The sequence below is a fragment of the Mesoplodon bidens genome (assembly GCF_964165515.1).
Source record: "Mesoplodon bidens genome assembly, chromosome: 3".
In the NCBI taxonomy this organism is placed as follows: domain Eukaryota; kingdom Metazoa; phylum Chordata; class Mammalia; order Artiodactyla; family Ziphiidae; genus Mesoplodon; species Mesoplodon bidens.
In genome coordinates, this window is record NC_138178.1 from 63,651,140 (window position 1) to 63,670,068 (window position 18,929).

Consider the following 18,929-nt stretch of genomic DNA (forward strand, 5'->3'; position numbering starts at 1 on the left):
CCCCTTGCTCAGGAGTGGTCTCTCTTCACCATAGATTAGAGCACTCTTCCCCCACAACGTAAGCTCTTCTATTATCCCGTGCTTTTCCCTCATAATACCTATTGCAGGTTGTAATTACACGCTTGTAAAGGTGGTTATTTATGTCTGTCCCTCCCACCAGATTGTAATCTCCACAAGGGCAGAAGCAACATCTGTTTTACTCACTGTTGTATTTCTGGCACTAACATAGTACCAAGCAGATGATAAGTATTTAGTAAATATTTTACTATTTCCTTCATCCACTTTTCTTAGGGTCCAGATCAAGATTTTTTCAGGAAATGTCCTGAAGTGGGGGAATGGTAGGGATCTATGTTTGTGTCCCCTTAGAAACTACTTACCCGTAACCACCCCACACACACACCACGGCTACCCCTTTTAGGGCAGTATAAGGAAAACCTCTCATGTTTCTCCTTTACTAGTCACACAGGACATTTCTGTGACCAGACATGTGGAGTTTTTTTCCCCACACTAATCAATTTTCTGATACCAGCTGGGTGTCATTCAATTTAGTCTGACACTATCTACCTGGAGTTAGGGTCAGATCCCACAAGTTAAGTAAGCACTCAGTCCCACAAGATTGCCTCCACTTCAGAGGCCAATTACAAGTCCGGGTGTCATGTCATCACCTGTACCTCTATAAATCAGGGTTCCCACTACCCTCTCCTTAGGTTCAATAATTTGCTAGAATGGCTTCCAGAACTCAGAGAAACACATTTACTGGCTTATTATATAATAAAGGAGATGATAAAGAATTCAGATGAATGGCCAGTTGAAGAGATACATAGGGCGAGGTCTGGGTTCTGAGCGCAGGAGCTTCTGTCCTTGTAGAGCTGGGGGTTGCCACCCTTCTGGTAAGGAGATGTGTTCAACTGCGGAAGCTCTCTAAACCAGTAGTTCAGGTATTTTTATGGAGGCATCATCATGTAGGCGTGATCAACTGTTAATTCGATCTCTCCCTTCCCCGTAAGATGGGAGGTGTGGCTGAAGGTTCCAAGCTTCTAATTGTGGCTTAGTCTTTCTGGTGACCAGCCCCCATCCTGATGCTATCCAGGAGGCCACCAACAGTTGCCTCATTAGGATAAAAGATGCTCTGATCACCCAGGGAATTCCACGGGATTTAGGAGCTCCGTGTCAGGAACCAGGGTCAAAGACCAAGTATTAGAACAAAAGATGCCCCTAGTACTCTTACTGCTTAGGAAATTATAAAGGTTTTAGGAACTCTTGCCAGGAGCCAGTTATTCTATCACAGTATCACAGGCAACACAGAGATCTTTGCTGTCTGCAGCCTGAGAGGAGAGCAGTCCACACAACATGAGGCTGTCCTGCCTCCTCCTTGTCTGCCCAGCCTCATACATTGCTGGACTGTTGAAGAAAGAATGGAATTTGATATCACCAACGTGAAGCTTGTCCACCCATCTATCTCTGAAGACCCCTGGGATCTGTCTACTTCCCTCTGAGAGAGACATCATACATTTATTCACTCATTAACTTGCTCAACAAGGGAGGAGGTATAGCAGATTGGAACTCTATGCTCTTGGACCTGTTACCTCTCCAAGACCCATTTTTCTCATCTCGAAAATGGGGCTAATGACAGTACCTATCTCATAGGGTTGTCCTGAGAATTCTTGAAAAGGGCTAGCATAATCGTTAGTGCATAACAAATAAATGTTAGCTGCTATTATCGCTTGAGCATCAGCTGGGCACTGGCAGAAATGTGAAGATGAATTAGACATATGGTCTAGAAGGAGAGAGAGGAAAGCAGATCATCACTAGATAACAAAGTGTGATCAGTTCTATTAGAGGTAGACAAGCAAGAGTTAAGGGTGAAAGGTTCTAGGCTCTCCAAACACCCTAGTTTCCCTTCTAGATATATTTTTCTGTGTGTAGGGAGGGTGGTAAGGGGTGGGGGCTCTGTCCCAACAATCTTAAGTTCTTCCTTCCCTGTGCAGAGGTACTGTGAGGAAGGGACTCTAACTTGACTTCAGTGATGGTGATAGTGGGAGGTGCTCTAAGAACTCCCTATGCCTAGACTAACCCCTCATTCTTCTCCCAGAAGGTTCATATTGCTGGAGGAGTGGGGATGAGAGGAAGGAGAGGTATTCAAAGCTAGGAGGTATGTGAGATGTGCTGTTTGTATGGTTCATTTTCTTATTCCTTAGTGTATGGTGAAGCTTCCTTTGAAATGCAGGCTGATTTATCTGAGCCAGGGGACCCTTAGGGAGGTCGATGTCCATAGCTGGGCAGAACATTGCAGAGAAAACAGTACCCCTCTTTCCCCTGGACATGTGTGGTAGAGGCCATGGGAATCAGTGCGGGAGGAAAGAGGAGGCAGAGTCAGGATTATAGGCCCTTACTCCAGGTTCCCTGGAGCTTTGGCTGCTGTGCTCCTGGGCCCCTCCAGCTGGCTGCCCTCTTCCTGGGTTGTTGACTGAGGAGATCTGTATGTCAGAGCCTTTCTCTCCAGGATATAGCAAGATTACTCCACAGCCAAGGCCAAGCCCAGCCTTCACAATGCAGGACTCCTGGTGACTTCCCTTGACTTCTGTGTGTGTGACTTGTGAACAGCTCAGCCTGGAGGAGAAGCTAGGGTTCTGAGTCCTGCAGTACTTAGGGCAGGAAGAATCAGAGGAGCACCAATCACTGACTACCTTCCTGAGTCCCACATCATCCCATCTCACCCTCCAGCAAGCCTGTCAGTCCAGCATTATCATCCCCATTTTACAGAGGAAGAAACTGAAACTCAGATTAAGGGCCTTGCATATGACATTTGCCATCATCATCAAGCATTAGTGAGTTCCTGATTAGATCATAACAATTCTTTGCTCAAACCGGCTAATGAAAACCTGAAGTCGTGACACTAGCCTACAAAGTTCTGCTCATTGCCTTTCCTCTCTAACCACCTCACTTCCACCCTTCCTGCTCACTCTGCTCCAGCCACTCTGGCCTCTTTGCTATTTACTCCGTAAAATGACAGGCACATTTCCACGTTCCCACCATAGGGCCTTTGTTTTTCCTTCACAAGAATGTAAGCTCTACAAAGGCAAAGTAATCGTCATCTCGTTCTCGGATGTATCTCCAGCCCTCAGAACAGTCCGTGGCATTTACCAGGTTCTCAATAAATGTGTGCCTGGTGAATGAACGAATAAATGAATACTGAGACCTAAGATTGCGGGCTGGAAGCCTCTGGACTGGCGGGTATTCGTTCTGAGAGCTGGAGGGTGGGAGAGGGATTCAGAGTGCGGGGAGTGGCCACAACGGGCGCACGGGTCTCCGAAAAGGCGCTCAAGAAACTACATTTCCCATGAAGCTCTGGGGGCAGAAGGGCCGAGGTTCCTGCCGGGAAACGTAAACGTGCTAGAAGCCAGGTCTGGTGCCGCGAAGATGGCCGCTCAGAGAGGTGGGCTGTTGGCCGGGGTGCCAGCGAGCGTGGGGGTGGGTCGCGTCCTCGGACCCTTCCCGACTTGATATACCAGGTAGAACCCACCCGCGGGGCTCTGCGGAAAGATGGATGGGCGCCGGGCAGAGGAGGGGGCACCTGCGATGGGAATTGAGCCGTTATTGCAGCCCTCGAAGAAGGGTCTTGAGGGGAGGGGGCTGCGCGTGGGTTACTTCGGGACCCGGTGCGGTGGAAATAGATTCCTGCCACCCTCTCCCCGTCACCTTAACGCAACTATCTGCCTCACGTCAGCAGAAGATCTTTACTGCCGGTCTTAGAGATGGGAACATCGAGGCCTGCAGAAGGGTCTCAGCTAACAACCTGCAAACTCCTTATTTGTATCCCCCAGACAGAACCCTCAGCTAGGGTGTAGTTTCCCCGGGACAGGAGGGTCAGGCCTCAGGAGTGGAGTGGAAACTGACGCTCTGTCTGTACCCCCAGTATTCCCACTTTCCTGTGTGGTGCAGCAGTATGCCTGGGGGAAGATGGGTTCCAACAGTGAAGTGGCTCGGCTGCTGGCTAGCAGTGACCCACTGGCCCAGATCTCAGAGGACAAACCATATGCAGAGGTGAGACCCGGGCTGTATTTTAGCCTACTTTACTAGCAGGTGGGACCAAGGTACTCCTCCACTCACGGGGCCCCAGGCAAGTCATGTGAATCAGCTGGGAAGGGAAGACAGGAAAGAGAGAGGAGGCCTCCTTGGCTTTTGAGATCTGTGCGGGTTGATGAACCCACATGATAGCACCAGAAGTGAGGTTTTGTCATAATAGACTGGAATTTCCCAAGAACTGTCAGTACTTACTGACTTTTATTTTATTTTATTTATTTATTTATGGCTACATTGGGTCTTCGTTGCTGCGCGGGCTTTCTCTAGTTGCAGTAAGCGGGGGCTACTCTTCGTTGTGGTGCACGGGCTTCTCATTTCGGTGGCTTCTCTTGTTGCGGAGCACGGGCTCTAGGCACGCGGGCTTCAGTAGTCGTGGCACATGGGCTTCAGTAGTTGTAGCTCGCGGGCTCTAGAGCACAGGCTCAGTAGTTGTGGCGCACAGGCTTAGTTGCTCTGTGGCATTTGGGATCTTCCTGGACCAGGGATCGAACCCACATTCCCTGCTTTGGAGACGGATTCTTAACCACTGCACCACCAGGGAAGTCCCAGCACTTACTGAATTTTAATTCAGCCCTCCTTGACAATTAAAATTTTTACTTTGACTAAGTTTGACATTTTTAATAACCTAAAATATATTTTTTTCCTGCCCATTTAGTAGAGAAAAAGCCAAAGCACAGGAAGGCTTAGCCTCTACTTCTGAGACTAGAATAAACGAATGTTAACCCCTCACAGAGCCACCTGAGAGTCAGAACTTTTCAGTGACCTTGACAATGCAGGTTTCATTCTCCTCACTGGACAGATGAAGAAACTGATACCCAGAGACAGGAAATAACTAGCCCAAGCCTCCACAGCTGGTTGGAGGCAGATCCTGGGCTAGAGCTTGGGTCTCCTGACTCCTGGTGTTCTGGGTCTTCTGCCCTCATGTATGTCTGTGATGATATGAGCATTTATACCCGGTCTTGGGAGTCCCATTTTAGAACTTGGCTGCCCTGTGGGGAGCACAGGGTAACAGATTGGGGCAGGCCAGTGGGTGGTGCCGGCTTCTTCCTTTTTCCCTCCCAAGTTTCCTGTTTTTACAGCTGTGGATGGGGACTCACCCCCGGGGAGATGCCAAGATCCTTGACAACAGCATCTTGCAGAAGACCCTAGGCCAGTGGATTGCTGAGAACCAGGACTGCTTGGGTTCGAAGGTCAAGGACACCTTTAATGGCAAGCTGCCCTTTCTCTTCAAAGTGCTCTCAGTTGAAACGGCCCTGTCTATCCAGGCACACCCTAACAAGGTACAGGATCAGGGTAGGGCACAGAGGTCAGGGTAGAGAAGAACTTATGTCAAGGCCCTCCCACAACTTTTACTGCTGCTTTTACCCTGCCCATGCCAGACTCCAGCCCCAAATTAAATTCAAGCCTGTCAACTCCCAATTTAGCTCTGCCAAGCCAATTGCTGGTGACACATGTAGCAGCTAAGTTTAAGTGGACAGCTGACCAGCCTGTGCCAGGGGAGCTTCTCCACACTTGTTCCTGGGCTCCCCTCAGCCAACCCAGGACTATTTATATCTGCCATTTTTCCACCTGGCTCTCTCAAAGAGTTTACCTTCCAAGGCAGGGCAAGTACCCTAGTCACTGCCTCAGCTCCACTCCCATGTCTTTTGCACAAGCCCGTGAGTCACAGCCTAAGCATTTGTCTGTCCAAACTCCTCATTTCTAGATGAGCAAAGTAAGACCCAGAGAAGAAAGGGATTTACCCAAAGTCACACAGCTTGTTAGTGTCAGAGCTTGGCTTGGTGTTTGGGTTTCCTGATTCACAGTCCTCTTAAAGCCTGCCCCACCTCTCCCCGACAGTTGGTCCACGTGCCTGCCTTGGGTTGGCTGAGCCCCGAGTTTCTGAATTATGCCTTGACTGGGCTCAGTGCCAGAGGTAGGAAGCTGACTGGGGAGTGTCGAGAACAAGGTCTGGGTGAGACTGGTGTCTTCCTAGATGATGGCTGCACCTTAACCATTCTCCTCTTCCCTGGCCATCCCACAGGAGCTGGCAGAGAAGCTGCACCTCCAGGCTCCACAGCACTACCCCGATGCCAACCATAAGCCAGAGATGGCCATTGCCCTCACCCCCTTCCAGGGCTTATGTGGCTTCCGGCCAGTTGAGGAGATTGTGACCTTTCTGACAAGTAAGGTTGGGCAAAATGCTGAGAGCATGCATATTGGCCTAGGATGCATGGGCAGCCCAGGGCAGAGCTGGAACAGTAGCAGAGAACAGAGGCTGAATGTCACAGGAACTGAGGGGCTGGTTGGCCTCATGAATTCTTGACACTCCGAGGACAGGTCCATGAGACCAGGCTCAGGTGTGATTGCTGAGGGTTGGTGGTGAGCTGTCGCTTTTCACTGCAAAGCTTGCATAGCATTGCGTGGCTCCTGGGTTAGGGATGAGATGGGGAGGCCTCCTCCAGCTTCCCACGTTTGCCAGTTCCATCTTAACCATTCCTGATATGGGCCCTGGCCTGACCTTCCTGCAGAGGTGCCCGAGTTCCAGTTTCTAATTGGAGATAATGCAGCAACACAGCTGAAGCAGAGCCTGAGCTGTGACTCCCAGGCTGTGGCCTCTGCTCTGCGGAGCTGTTTCTCCCACCTGATGAAGAACGAGAAGGTGGTAGTGGTGGAGCAGCTCAACCTGTTGGTGAAGCGGATCTCCCAGCAAGGTAGGTGTCTCAGGCCTGGGTGCACTGCCCCGTCCTGGGCCCCTGGCACAGACACTAGGCTGTGGGGATAGGGTTCTCAACCCCTTTGTTCAAGTAGAGCACCAAAACGGGCCTGACTTAGGTGGCCTGTTAGTGACTTAGCATTTCTTTCCCAGTCTTTGTGGAACAAGGCCCTAGGTTGAGTGCTGCTTCTAGCTGCTCTCCATGGAGGGTTTTATACTTTGGGGCTAGAGAGCAGGAAGGAGATGAAGGGATCCTCTCTCTCCTCCAAAGGCCTGAAGTCCAGAGCTCTCAATCAGTAGATCTTTCCTTAAATACCTGCTCTGTGCCCGACCTTGTGCTAACTAAGGAGAGTTCAGGAAATGACTGTGATGGGTATGGTTGTGTCACCTTTGGGTTGGAGAGTCAATACAAGTAGTGAAAAACAAGGCAGAATGGACTCTTCTGCTGGGTGCTTATATGGCACACGTGATGAGGCCCCAGCTCCTTTTCCAGGCAAGCCCAGAGCTCTTCTGGTTCTGTTTCTACCCATTTCCCCTACTACCTTTGACCCACAGGGAACTATTTATTTTACCCAAGCATATCCTACGTTTTGCTTTGTCTTGTTTTTTGCTGTCTTCTCTGCTTGTATGCCTCTCCCTTTAGGGCTTCTTGCACTCACAGCAGAGCTGATTACTTCTGCTCAGAGCTCCCATAACACCCCATTCATACGTCAGGTATAGCCCTTAACACCTGTGTGTAGATATCATCACATGCACACCTGTTAAAACTGGAGTTTTCTCTAGGCCAGGGACCTGTCTCCTTGACCTTCGTGTGTCCCCACAGTGCTTATAACAGAGTAGGCAATCGTCATGTGTCTGTATGAAGACTCAAAACAACCCACCAATCCAGACCAACTGGTCTCTTCATTGTGGCACTGACACACTCTGCTTTTACTTAGAGACACCCTCCCCCTTCTCTCCACAGTCAAGGAAGCCCAGCTCACCACCCTCCCCTCCTCCCCCCAGTTCCCAAGAAGCCTTCTGCCACCACTCTTGCTCAAGCTGAGCTCATCTCCCCTGCTGCCTCCAGGACACATTTTGGCCCTTGGTTGCATCCTGCCTCATGCTATCTGGGGTGACCAACCATCTCAGTTTGCCTGGGACTGAGTGATTTTCAGTGTTAAGGGAAAGGCCTGGGCTAACTGGGACAGTTGGTCACCCCGCATGGAACCCTTGAGTTATCTCCTAACTAGATTTTAAGCTCCTAGAGCAGAGGTTATCAACCAGGGGACACTGGCAGTCTGGAGACATTTTTGGTTGTCAAACCCAGGTTTGGGGTGCCAGTGGTATCTCGTGGGTGGAGGCCAGGGGTGCTACTGAACATTCTGCAATGCACAGGACAGTCCCCACAACAAAGAATTACCTGTCCCCAAATATCAATAATGCTGAGGTTGAGAAACACTGTCTAAAAGGACTACACTCTAGCCCTTTTAGTGCCTAGTAGAGTGGTGGGCATATAGATAGTCAAAATGGGGGAAACGGCCATCTGTGTAGGCTGGAATATCAAGGAAGGCTGGCCCCCAAAGGGTGGGGGATGTGACGAGGAGAATATGCCCACCAGTTTCTGGATTCCTTGGGTAGGGTCTTCTCCAGGACTCTCCTTGGCCAGGAGGGGGCTGTGAACACCACTGAGGGTTCCTAAGTGGCCTTGGGGTGCTCTGTGACCCTCAGTGGCTGCTGGAAACAACATGGAGGACATCTATGGGGAACTCTTGCTGCAGCTGCACCAGCAGTACCCAGGTGATATCGGATGCTTTGCCATCTACTTCCTGAACCTGCTTACCCTGAAGCCGGGGGAGGCCATGTTTCTGGAGGCCAACGTGCCCCATGCCTACCTGAAAGGAGGTGAGCCGCATTTCAGCAGTGAGCCCCACTGCCATCTGCCTCAGGCCTTGTTTCCCCATCTGGACAAAACAGGAAGGGGTGGTCGAGGAGACCACTTTTAAAGTCCCATCCAGCTCTGACCTCCCAGGGTTCCTGGGGTCAGCAGGGAAGTGACCAACAGGGATGATGATTGCCAGATTGAGTTGGACAACTGCTTGGATCCTCACACCACCCCTGTAAGGTCATGATGCTCTCACGTTAAGACCTGTCAATATGTGTGGGAACCACAGTTTGAATCCAGGCTATATTGTATCAAGGCCATTGTTCTCTTCCCTGCCTTCACAGGTCTGTCCTGTCTTCACAGAGATTTTATGTTAAAAAACACATTGCCGGACTTCCCTGGTGGCGCAGTGGTTGAGAGTCCGCCTGCCGATGCAGGGGACACGGGTTCGTGCCCCGATCCAGGAAGATCCCACATGCCGCGGAGCGGCTAGGCCCGTGAGCCATGGCCGCTGAGCCTGCGCGTCCGGAGCCTGTGCTCCGCGACGGGAGAGGCCCCAACAGTGAGAGGCCCGCGTACCACAAAAACCGCCCCCCCAAAAAAAAACCAAACAAAAAAAACCCATTGCCACAGAACGGTGTCACATTTTGACTGTTGGCCGTTTATCCACTCGTGGACAGGATTCTGTGGTAGAAGGGGAGAATACAAAGTCTCCAGAGGGTTGGGGCTCCTCCAGGGGATAACATGACTCCCCTTGACAATGGTGGGTGATGTGTCACCTGTTTTGGTATCTTATCTTAGCCTATTCTCACAGAAGACGCAATTCACACATCTTTATCTGATTCTACAGGGAGCTCATGGCACTCAAGTTAGAAGGCCCCGCCCTGGAGAGCCAAATTCCAAGGCATCCTTCATTAGCTTACCACATGACAACTGTCTGTCCCCAGACTGCGTGGAGTGCATGGCATGTTCGGATAACACGGTGCGCGCTGGCCTGACACCCAAGTTCATCGATGTGCCAACTTTGTGTGAAATGCTCAGCTATATCCCCAGCCCCAGCCAGGATAGGCTTTTTCCTCCAGCATGGAGTCAGGAAGACCCCTACCTCTCTATCTATGATCCCCCTGTGCCAGACTTCACCGTTATGAAGATGGAGGTGAGAGGGCTGTGGTGGGTGTTTTTTGTGTGGCGTGAAGAACGCTGGCAAGGGTCACAATGTGGAGTATACCTGGGGCTGGGTGTCCTTTCTGCCAAGCTAACGTGGTGGGAGAATGGCCACGGGGCCTGTCTGTGGCTCTCTGCACCAGGGACCAGACAAGGGCCTCCGTGCTGACAAAAGCCCGAGCCGTGAGGGAGAAGGCGGCAGAGCTCTCCCTCTCACTGTCCTTGGGGTTGTCCCGGGACCCCTGTGAGCTAACAGCAGCTCAAACCCTGCTCCAACTTGCTGTTTCTTTCTGCCCAGGTGCCTGGCTCCGTCACTGAATACAGGGTCTTGGCGCTGGACTCTGCCAGTATCCTCCTGATGGTGCAGGGGACAGTGACAGCCAGCAGCCGCACAGCCCAGGCCGCAATCTCCCTGAAGCGTGGTGGGGTGCTCTTCATTGGGGCCAATGAGAGTGTCTTACTGAAGCTCACGCTGCCTACGGACCTGCTGATGTTCCGTGCCTGCTGCCTGCTGTAGAGGCCACAGCCTTCCTGGCTCTTCTCTGCCAGTCACCCTACATCCTGGCCAGCCTCACCTCCTCAGGCCCAGCCCAAATCCTTTCCCTGTTCCGGGCTCTTTGGGTATACCCTGAAAGAGCTGGGGTAGAAGAGCTTGAAGTCAGTGACTCCTGAGCAGGCCTAGGCTGAACCGTCTTCTTCCTGGTAGGAGAATTGAGGGCTGATACTCCCCTTGTATTCTTGCCACCCTTGAGCCAGGCTCTCCTCGATGCACGAAGCTGCAGCTCTGTTCCAGCCTATAGCATTAGGCAGGGTGGTAAAATCTATGATTAGCTCAGCATCAGTCACGGCAAGATAGGTAATTAATTTGGAAGAACAGGGTTCTGGCCCCGGGACTGCCCATTTCCTCAGTGCAGAGAAGGAGGGAAAAGGGTAGGCCTGTGGACTAATGTTGCTGTGTCAAATCAATTAAAGATCACCTGTGTTGAGGCCTGTGGGCTAAAGAGCACTCAGCCTTTGCCATTCCAGTCCCTGAAGCGGGCTGAAAGAGCCCTCCCTGGATGTTGTCCAGTTTCTGCTTTATTCCTGTTTCAGACAGCTTCCTGAGGGAGGTAGGCAGGCTAGACTCCAGAGGCCTTTTAAAGGAAGGTTTGGGAGAGATAGCCTGCTGTAGCCTCAGCTGCAGAGCTTGCGGGCAAACCTTGGGCCCTCCAGCCCTGCAGACAGTGGAAGATGGGTCTAAAGAAAGGCATTGTCAGTGCAGAGGTTCTTCTCTCCAGTGCTTTAGGGCAGGGATCATCAGGCTAAGGCCAGCAGGCTGGATCTGGCCACACCTTCATTTACATACTGTCCAGCTCCATTCAGGCTACAATGGCAAAGTTGAGTAGGTGCACCGAACTGTATGGCCTGCAAAGCCAAATGTACTGACTGGCCCTTCACAAAGGTTGTCAACCACTTCTCTAGAGCACATTCAGTCACTGTAGATACAGGGGCTAAAGGACAGGACAATCTAATTAGTGTTGTGAAGAGAAATCAAGCTACTTTTTTCTACATTGGCAGGAAGTACCTATGAGGGCATCTACTCTCCCTGTGCCTACCCTCTAGAGGTGGGACACACCCAGGAGGTTGCACAGCTGTGTGTTTTGCCACTGAAGTTTCTGACTAGCAGTCTTAGGTGCTATCACCCCAGACCAAGCAGAGACCCAGGCTAGTGGCTCCTTCCTGTAGGTAAGGGATTAATCTCACACAAAAGAATCTTTCTGGGCTGCTGCCCACACTAGACCTGTACAATGGAATTCCAGGAAACTACCTTCAAAAAAGTTCTAGCCAATCTGTTCAGCTTTTTTTGGCTTCCAGTAAATTTTCTTCAGCTGAAAAAAAAAAAAAACCTGAAAAACAAAACAAAACCTGGGAAGAAAGGGTCTGCCAAAGGAAATTCATTCTAATGAGAAGTGATATGCAAAGGCCTATACCATCCATGGTCTCCAATGAGCAGGCCTGAAAATGACGCCTATTGGGAACAGGAGAAAGGAGAGGCAGTCCTCAGAACAGTTGGGGCTATTAGGCTATTTCTTCATTTCAGAATTCAGAAGGGGCAATGACCGTGGTCTAGGCCTTTGTTAAAAATCCTATTGCAACACAGACTCAGGCTCAACTAGCATGATTGTATTTATTCTTACAAACTTACAGAGCTATAGAAGCCTAAGCCAAGAGTTATGTAAACACCATACAGTACCACTCCCATCTGTGAGGTAAGCCTGAACACCTCCCTGTCTCCTCAGAGTGCTGTCACCTGCAAAACACCCAGCACTTTTAATTAAGGCAGTCTGGTGCCTTGGTGCCTTTATTCGTGACATTAGGCTTTATTCATGACATTCGTGGCTTCTAGCCCCAGGCAATCAACCATTTCTACCTTTCCTTGCTGTACAGTGTTCCTGCAACTTTTTCTACGAAGGTAATGCCTTCCACACAGGGTCAACCAGCTCTGAAACATTACGGGGAGAGGTGCAGCCAAATACACCAGTGTGGCTTTATAACAGCAACCACCGGAGGGCCTTGTTCTTGGGGTCCTGCTGCCATCCTCACCCCCAGCAGCTGTCAAACACTCAGGCTACTCTGTCCTAACCAAATGAAGCAACAGACTGGGCAAGTTCCCAAGTTGGGGCCACACCACAATCCTGACTACCCTACCCCTTAGGCTGGGAACCTTGTCCACTCCCATTCAGTCCCATTTGGTTTTAGGTAAGGCCAAAAAAAAAAAAAAAGAACCACTAAAAAGTTAAATTCCAGACAGAGGTCTGGTATCGCAAGAGATGCTATCTACTGGGGGTCACGGGAGATGATGCCGACCTTTTGGTGTTTTCATACTGGGGACTGAAAGAGGCTGTATTGAACCTAGAGGTTTACTGTAAAGCCCAATCCTGAGTATCCACTGTGAGGCCCATGCTGTGGTCAGAGGAATCTGGATGCAACAGAATGGCTTTCCCTAGGGTGAAGGGAGGCCCTCTGCAATGGCAAGATTATTTCCTCAGGTGGGGGCCGTGGGAGCTTTCACAGGTCCCTCATCCTGTCTGTGAGCCCCTGTCTCTGTCAAAGGCCACATACCTGCACCAGTATACTTTTCACCCATTGCTGCTCCTCAAGTGTAAAAAGTTAAATAGGGGAATTCCCTGGCGGTCCAGTGGTTAGGACTCCGCGCTTCCACTGCAAGGGCCTGGGTTTCATCCCTCCCTGGTCAGGGAACCAACATTACCACAAGCCGTGGTGTGGCCGGGGTGGGGGAAAAAATAAAGTTAAATGGGAAGGCACCTAACTACTCCTGCAGCTCCCTCTGCTGGTAAGCAGAAAGTGCAGGCTTCCAGGGTGAGCTCCAGAACCTTCACCCAACCTTAGCTCAAGGGCTGGGTGAAGATACTAGCTAAGACCAAGGTGAAGAATAGCAACCAAGGAAAGACAAATTTTGTCTACACAGTAGAGCAGTTTTTCTCTAAGGATGGATGGACCAAGTTACTAAGCTCACCCAGACAGGTGGACCAGATGGGAATGCTCTGCTTCCAGGGATTTTGGAAGCCTTGATCAGGTTGTGCCATTAAGCAGCCTGCTGTACAGTCAAACAGGAACAACTGGAAGAGGGCCAAAGGGCCCTGCTTTATGTTCTCCTGAAGGTCAAACAGGTAACCCATCTTGGAGCTAGGAAGAGGAGGAGAGCATATCGAATTTCTTGAACTGGATTGGTCCCAAATAGTTAAATTCTTTTTCAAAGACTCCCAGCTGCAAGCCATAAAGTGCTGTTCTCTGCCTCCACACAACACATCCACCACAGCCTGGGCGCAGAAGCTCCCTTTCCCCTCCATAGGGCATGGTGACAAAGATGTCTGCTGCAAGTTTTTCTCTTAGCCAACTTTGTCACTCACCATAAGAACCAGAATTCCTCTGTTCCTTCCCTTATTAAAGTGGTTTCTCCAAACTCTACTCCAACAGCAGAGGAAAACTGCAGAATTCCACCTATCCCCTGTGGCCCAGATGGGGGCCTCTGGCCTGAGAAGCACCAGGTATGGGGTAACTGCGGTCACTGACTCTCCCAGAGGGTCAGTATCTCCAGTGATTCTGGGGTTGACAGCAGTTCCCACTGCACTCTGTGACCGATGAAGGGCCAACAGGACTCTGCAGTCATGGTGAGCAGGGCCCATCTTAGGGGGTTATGTCTACTGGAGGGTACAGGAGGAAGCATCCCTAAGACAGCACCAGCAGCAGGAGCATGTTGAGGAGGTCATAGGCTTGGGGGGAATGAGGTCCAAGTCCTCATCATCTGGAATCTCATCCAGGTGGTACCCATCCTGGAGCAGCTGCCGGCTCACATCCTGGTTCACCTGCTAAGAGCACGACAGGAGAGAACTATAAGCCAGGCTACAAGGCAGAAGTAACTGCTGCCCAAAAGGCAGACCCACATTTCCTTACTATGCATGCCCCACCCTCAGGCCAAGCCCACACAACCCTGGATTATAGGAAGAAGTGCTTCACCCAGCAGGGAGGGACATCCAGGGGCCTGAGCCAGTACTATCCAGGCTGCACTGTCACTAGCCCCCAGGGAAGCTGCCCTCACTAAAGAATCCTGAGAAAGCTGATATAAATATCAGATTACAGATTATGTTTGAAAGTCAAGACCTGACCATTCCCACTGGGAACCCAGATTGGTCCCTATGAAGGCTGAAGAATATGGAACAATGATAACAGAACAATCGGGTAGAAGAGTAGAGGAATATGGGTTAGAGTTGAACGGGGTGGGGAATAGCTTTTTCTGCACTGCCAGTTAGGCATGTCATCCTTTGATGCCAACAGAGCTCATTGCTTGCAAAGTGGAACCTGTCAGCCCGGCTTCACCAATTCCACTGAGCAGAAGGAGAATGTGACTGCAGAGTGTAGGACTTTCTCTGGTTCTTGGCTAATTTTTTTTTCTTTTTTTTTTTTTTTTTTTTTTTTTTTTTTTTTGCTGTACGCGGGCCTCTCACTGCTGTGGCCTCTCCCATCGCGGAGCACAGGCTCCGGACACACAGGCTCCACGGCCATGGCTCGCGGGCCCAGCCGCTGCGCGGCATGTGGGATCTTCCGGGATAGGGGCACGAACCCGTGTCCCCTGCATCGGCAGGCGGACTCTCAACCACTGCGCCACCAGGGAAGCCCTTTTTTTTCTTTTTTTTAACAATCTTAGGCACCCAGAGGTTTAAGGAGGATACAATTTTCAAACTGCCCGTATTCTCTGGCAGAAACTCGGGGCGGCCAAGGGTTTCCAGGAGAATAAGGAAGAAATACCAGTGGTATACAGTCAGGTCCCCAGCACTTCATCTCTGTCAAAGGCAGTAAGCTGCACATGCCAGAACTTTACGTCCCGTGTTTCTGTCTGGGCCAGTCACTCTGGAAACTGTCCAAAAGGCCAGCTCAGGAGTATCTATCTCTGTCTCAGTTCCCATAGATGGAACAACTGAAGGAACAGAAGTTGGCCTGGAAGAAAGCAAGCTTGGTGGAGGATGGCCAGGGGAGGGACAGAAATGCTATCTCAGACAAAAGACAATCAAAAGAAGGGAGACTAGGGGCTTCCCTGGTGGCGCAGTGGTTGAGAGTCCGCCTGCCGATGCAGGGGACACGGGTTTGTGCCCCGGTCCGGGAAGATCCCACATGCCGCGGAGCAGCTGGGCCCGTGAGCCATGGCCGCTGAGCCTGTGCGTCCGGAGCCTGTGCTCCGCAACGGGAGAGGCCACAACAGTGAGAGGCCCGCGTACCGCAAAAAAAAAAAAAAAAAAAAAAAAAAAGAAGGGAGACTAGAATTACTGTGTGATACTGGAGGCAGGACTAGGACCACTAAGTCCAAGCTGCAGGAGACACTTCCAATTAACAAGGAAGACTTCTCTACGAGCTACCTGAATTGTGTGTGCCGGTCGGGGAAGACAGGCAGCAAGGTTTCTCGAAGGTAGCACTCACTACTCACTACCCAATTACAAGAAGCATTCAAACAAGCAGAGGATGGTAAACACTTAGCTGGGATTTATCAAGAGGATTCCTTTTCTAAGTAGTGGCCTGGATTAGAAGACTAGCGAGGTCATTTCCATCCCTAAGGGTCTATGGTCTCCTGGACTTTCAACAGCGCTCCTCAGACACCCAAACTTCTGCTGGGGGAAGAGGGCAGAGTAGAAGATTGGAGAACAGACTGGAAGTCTAGCACAGTGCCATGCATACAGCAGGAACCAGACAAGCATTTGGCAGTGGCAGTGACACTGCCCGCAGCCTGGCCCCACCACAGAAAGGTGCTCTGGACTTGCCTCTGCAGAGGAATACCCGGAGGAGTATCTGGATTCCAGCTCCCCATCACTAGGAGAAAAGGAAGACAGTCAGTTTGGGGAGATGCCCGTGGAGCACAGCTACAAATGGCAAGGTGCACAGCATGCAAAGGGGTCTGAAGGACTTGTGAAGCAAAGACCACACACCATAGAACTCAAACCCATAATCTGCCATGAGTATAAATGGCTCCTTCCATTGGCTCCAGCAGGGACAGGGTCACTGTCACTAACAGTGCAGACATAATAGGGCAGGATGAGTCCCCCAGACAAGGTTGGTGCTTCAAATCCAAGAGCAGCAAGATCACCTATGAGTCCTCTAAGCAAGCCATCCTGGGAAGAGAGAGTGCTCTGAAGCAGCAGCCCTGGAACATGCACAAAAGGTCTTGGAAGAGACAGGGAATAAGCGAAGCAAGAGATCTGAAATTTTACCCAAGTCACTCCCCAAGGGGCATTTTCAAGGAGGGCACTCACCTGTCAGAGTCGAGGGACACCAGGTTTTCATCTGGACTCTGACTAAGAGCAGTATAGCCCTTGTTAAACTTCACTGACCTGAGGGGAGATGGGGGGACAGACCAAGCATAGATGAAACGCCAGCATTTCACAGGGAAAGCCAGAGTCCTCGCTCTTATAGAAAAAAAAAAAAAACAAAAAAAAACTGCACTACTCCTGACTTGCCTTCTGTCTGGACAGCCACCACTCCCTGCCATGTATCTGGCCACAGCTCCTCAGAATGTGCACTTCCCCACACCACTCCCCCTGCTAATCCTGAGCAAAAGCACACCTCCTCTTTCATGAATCAGGAAAAGCTCCATCTCCCCACCTTATTTAACCAGAGAACAGAAAAACCAAAGTCCTTAGACAAATTCCTTCACCTGCTTTAGCTCTTCTTTGTAAAAGAGGCCCTGGATAAGGTCCCATCCAGCCCTCAGAGTTTACCGGCTGTTAACAAAAAAATACAGCATTGGCTGTTTCCACACTGCTCTCCATCCTCACTCCTGGGGACCCCAGCCACTATGCTCCCCCCTAATTTAGACAGTGAATGATCCTAGGCACTGACGAAAACTCTTATTCCAAAGCTCCTTCCCTGACGTCATCACATCCTGGAAGGGAAAGACAAGGTCGTTCCTCTTCCCGTTTGAAAACAGTGAACCGGACAGGTTGGCCTCAGGGGCATCACTAGCTGGGCCTTAAGCGTGGGTACTCTGTCTCCCAGACTACACTAAGGCCTTCTCTGGAAACGCTTGCACAGAGGAGGTGGCGCCTGCTGAGACCTTTTCCCTGAAGAGTCGGGGCGGTTCGGCGCGGCCCCCAGCATTCCTTTTCTCCGCAGAACTGCCTTAGCCAGGTCCCGGTGCTTCTCTGGAAGTCAAAGGAACCAGGTCAGCGGGGTGCTCCCCACTCCGCCGTGCCTCCCAAATGCCAGGAGCCCGCTCTCCGAACAGACTTCCGGGTGCGGGAGCGGGCTGTAGGAGCCCCTCCGGGGTCGACCAAGCGGCGCTCCGGAGCCCTCCCGGGACGCGGCAGCCCGCCCAAGCAGAGACCCCTCATCGGGCCGCACTCACGCAGCTTGGCCTGACTGGAAGGCGCGCGCGCCACCATGTACGGCCCCCGCTTCTCCACAGCCGCCGGGGTCCGCTCCCCCAGCCAGGGGACTCCAATGCCGCTTCGCTCGGTGAGCGGCCCCGCAGCTCCGGTCCCGCTGGGCCGGGGTGCCGGGAGAGACGCCCTCACCGCAGGTTCGCTGGGCTCCGCGGTCGCCATCTCCTGGCCACGCCCCGCCGAGTCGCGGAGCCCCGCCTCCTAGTTAACCAGCTGTCAGCCGGGAGAGAGGCGGTCCCTCCTCGAGCAAGATGGCGGCGCGCAGGTGAGGGCTGTAAGCGCCCGAGCTTTCGGGTCGCGCCTGCTGCAGGGTTGGCTCAACTGTTCCGCCCTTCCGGGGGCTGGATTGTTTCAGTCCCTCCTTTCTAGCACCCTGTGGTGCTCGTAGTCGGTCTGAGCCTGGGGATGTCAAGCCAAGTTATGTCTCCAGTCGAAATTAAATATCGATATTTCCGGGGGGCTGCGGGTGCGCGCCCTCAGACTCAGAGCCCGTTAGGCCCTGGCGCGCACGCGCTCCCCGCAGTGTTTCCGTACAGGTCCTCTCGCCACAGCCGGAGCTCCCCAAGGGCGGACCGCGGAAAGGCTGGATTGAACCGAAAAGAGCGGTATGACAAAGGGAGGTATTAGCTCCCGTCTCTACAAAAGAAAACAGGCTAGAGAGAAAGGTTCAAGGACCTTGTGGAGGTCACACAAACTAGAGGCAGTGCCTTGGTAACGCCAAACCTTCATTATTTCCAACACCACGCTGTGCCCGAGACCTTGGATGAGATCTGACCTTCTCTAGGCCTCAGTTTCCACATTTTAAAATGGAACCAACGTCACTACCTGTCTTACAGTGATAAACAAGGACAAAATAGGACTTGGAAAGAAGAGCGAAAGTGCGCTGTGTTTGGGACTTCCCTAGTGGTGCAGTGGTTAAGACTCCACGCTCCCAATGCAAGGGACCCGGCCTGATCAGGGAACTAGATCCCCCATGCATGCCAGGCAACTAAAGATCCCACAGGCAGCAACGACGATCCGGCGCAGCCAAATAAATAATAACTAAATATTAAGAAAGAAAGTGCACTGCGTTTGTGTGCTTTGGGGCATGGAGCTGTCATGGCTCTTGACGTTTCTGGACCCCAAGGGATGTGCTTGTGGCTGGCTGGAAAGTATCTCCAGATCCTTGTAGTAATTGCCAAATCTCACAAGGCTG

General features: G+C 51.5%; 2 protein-coding genes across 10 annotated transcripts; one reads left to right on the top strand and one right to left on the bottom strand.

Moving 5' to 3' along the window:
• Positions 1 to 3,379: 3,379 nt before the first annotated feature.
• Positions 3,380 to 10,810, top strand: MPI (mannose phosphate isomerase). 7 transcript variants are annotated; one of them, XM_081227459.1, is made up of 8 exons: positions 3,380 to 3,436; positions 3,917 to 4,044; positions 5,147 to 5,363; positions 6,107 to 6,248; positions 6,594 to 6,776; positions 8,489 to 8,662; positions 9,590 to 9,798; positions 10,105 to 10,810. In XM_081227459.1, the coding sequence occupies exons 2-8, from the start codon at positions 3,947 to 3,949 to the stop codon at positions 10,321 to 10,323; spliced, it is 1,242 nt and encodes a 413-aa protein (XP_081083585.1). In that variant the 5' UTR covers positions 3,380 to 3,436; positions 3,917 to 3,946; the 3' UTR covers positions 10,324 to 10,810. The 7 variants fall into 7 exon arrangements, with proteins under 7 accessions (XP_081083585.1, XP_081083584.1, XP_081083590.1 ...); XM_081227458.1 differs by having other exon boundaries at positions 5,163 to 5,363; XM_081227460.1 differs by having other exon boundaries at positions 3,429 to 3,512.
• Positions 10,811 to 11,813: 1,003 nt separating this feature from the next.
• Positions 11,814 to 17,952, bottom strand: FAM219B (family with sequence similarity 219 member B). 3 transcript variants are annotated; one of them, XR_014015293.1, is made up of 6 exons: positions 17,698 to 17,952; positions 17,407 to 17,494; positions 16,607 to 16,684; positions 16,118 to 16,166; positions 15,114 to 15,964; positions 14,105 to 14,176 (listed from the first exon to the last, which is right to left on the bottom strand). XR_014015293.1 is itself a non-coding variant. In XM_081227475.1 (5 exons), exons 1-5 carry the CDS (start codon positions 17,894 to 17,896, stop codon positions 14,009 to 14,011), a joined length of 579 nt encoding a protein of 192 aa, XP_081083601.1. In that variant the 5' UTR covers positions 17,897 to 17,948; the 3' UTR covers positions 11,814 to 14,008. The 3 variants fall into 3 exon arrangements, 2 of the variants coding, with proteins under 2 accessions (XP_081083601.1, XP_081083600.1); XM_081227475.1 differs by lacking the exon at positions 15,114 to 15,964 and having other exon boundaries at positions 11,814 to 14,173; positions 17,698 to 17,948; XM_081227474.1 differs by lacking the exon at positions 15,114 to 15,964 and having other exon boundaries at positions 11,814 to 14,176; positions 17,698 to 17,947.
• Positions 17,953 to 18,929: the final 977 nt, after the last annotated feature.

What these genes read in the sequence shown, in the direction of transcription:
- MPI (XM_081227458.1), top strand. An exon ending in GATTGTGACCTTTCTGACAA is followed by an intron (nt 6,249 to 6,593) that starts GTAAGGTTGGGC and finishes ACCTTCCTGCAG; the next exon opens with AGGTGCCCGAGTTCCAGTTT. An exon ending in GAAGCGGATCTCCCAGCAAG is followed by an intron (nt 6,777 to 8,488) that starts GTAGGTGTCTCA and finishes TGTGACCCTCAG; the next exon opens with TGGCTGCTGGAAACAACATG.
- FAM219B (XM_081227474.1), bottom strand. Translation starts at nt 17,896, where the DNA reads ATGGCGACCGCGGAGCCCAGCGAACCTGCGGTGAGGGCGTCTCTCCCG. An exon ending in TTCCAGTCAGGCCAAGCTGC is followed by an intron (nt 17,495 to 17,697) that starts GTGAGTGCGGCC and finishes TTTGACTTCCAG; the next exon opens with AGAAGCACCGGGACCTGGCT. An exon ending in CCGGGTATTCCTCTGCAGAG is followed by an intron (nt 14,177 to 16,117) that starts GCAAGTCCAGAG and finishes TCGTGCTCTTAG; the next exon opens with CAGGTGAACCAGGATGTGAG.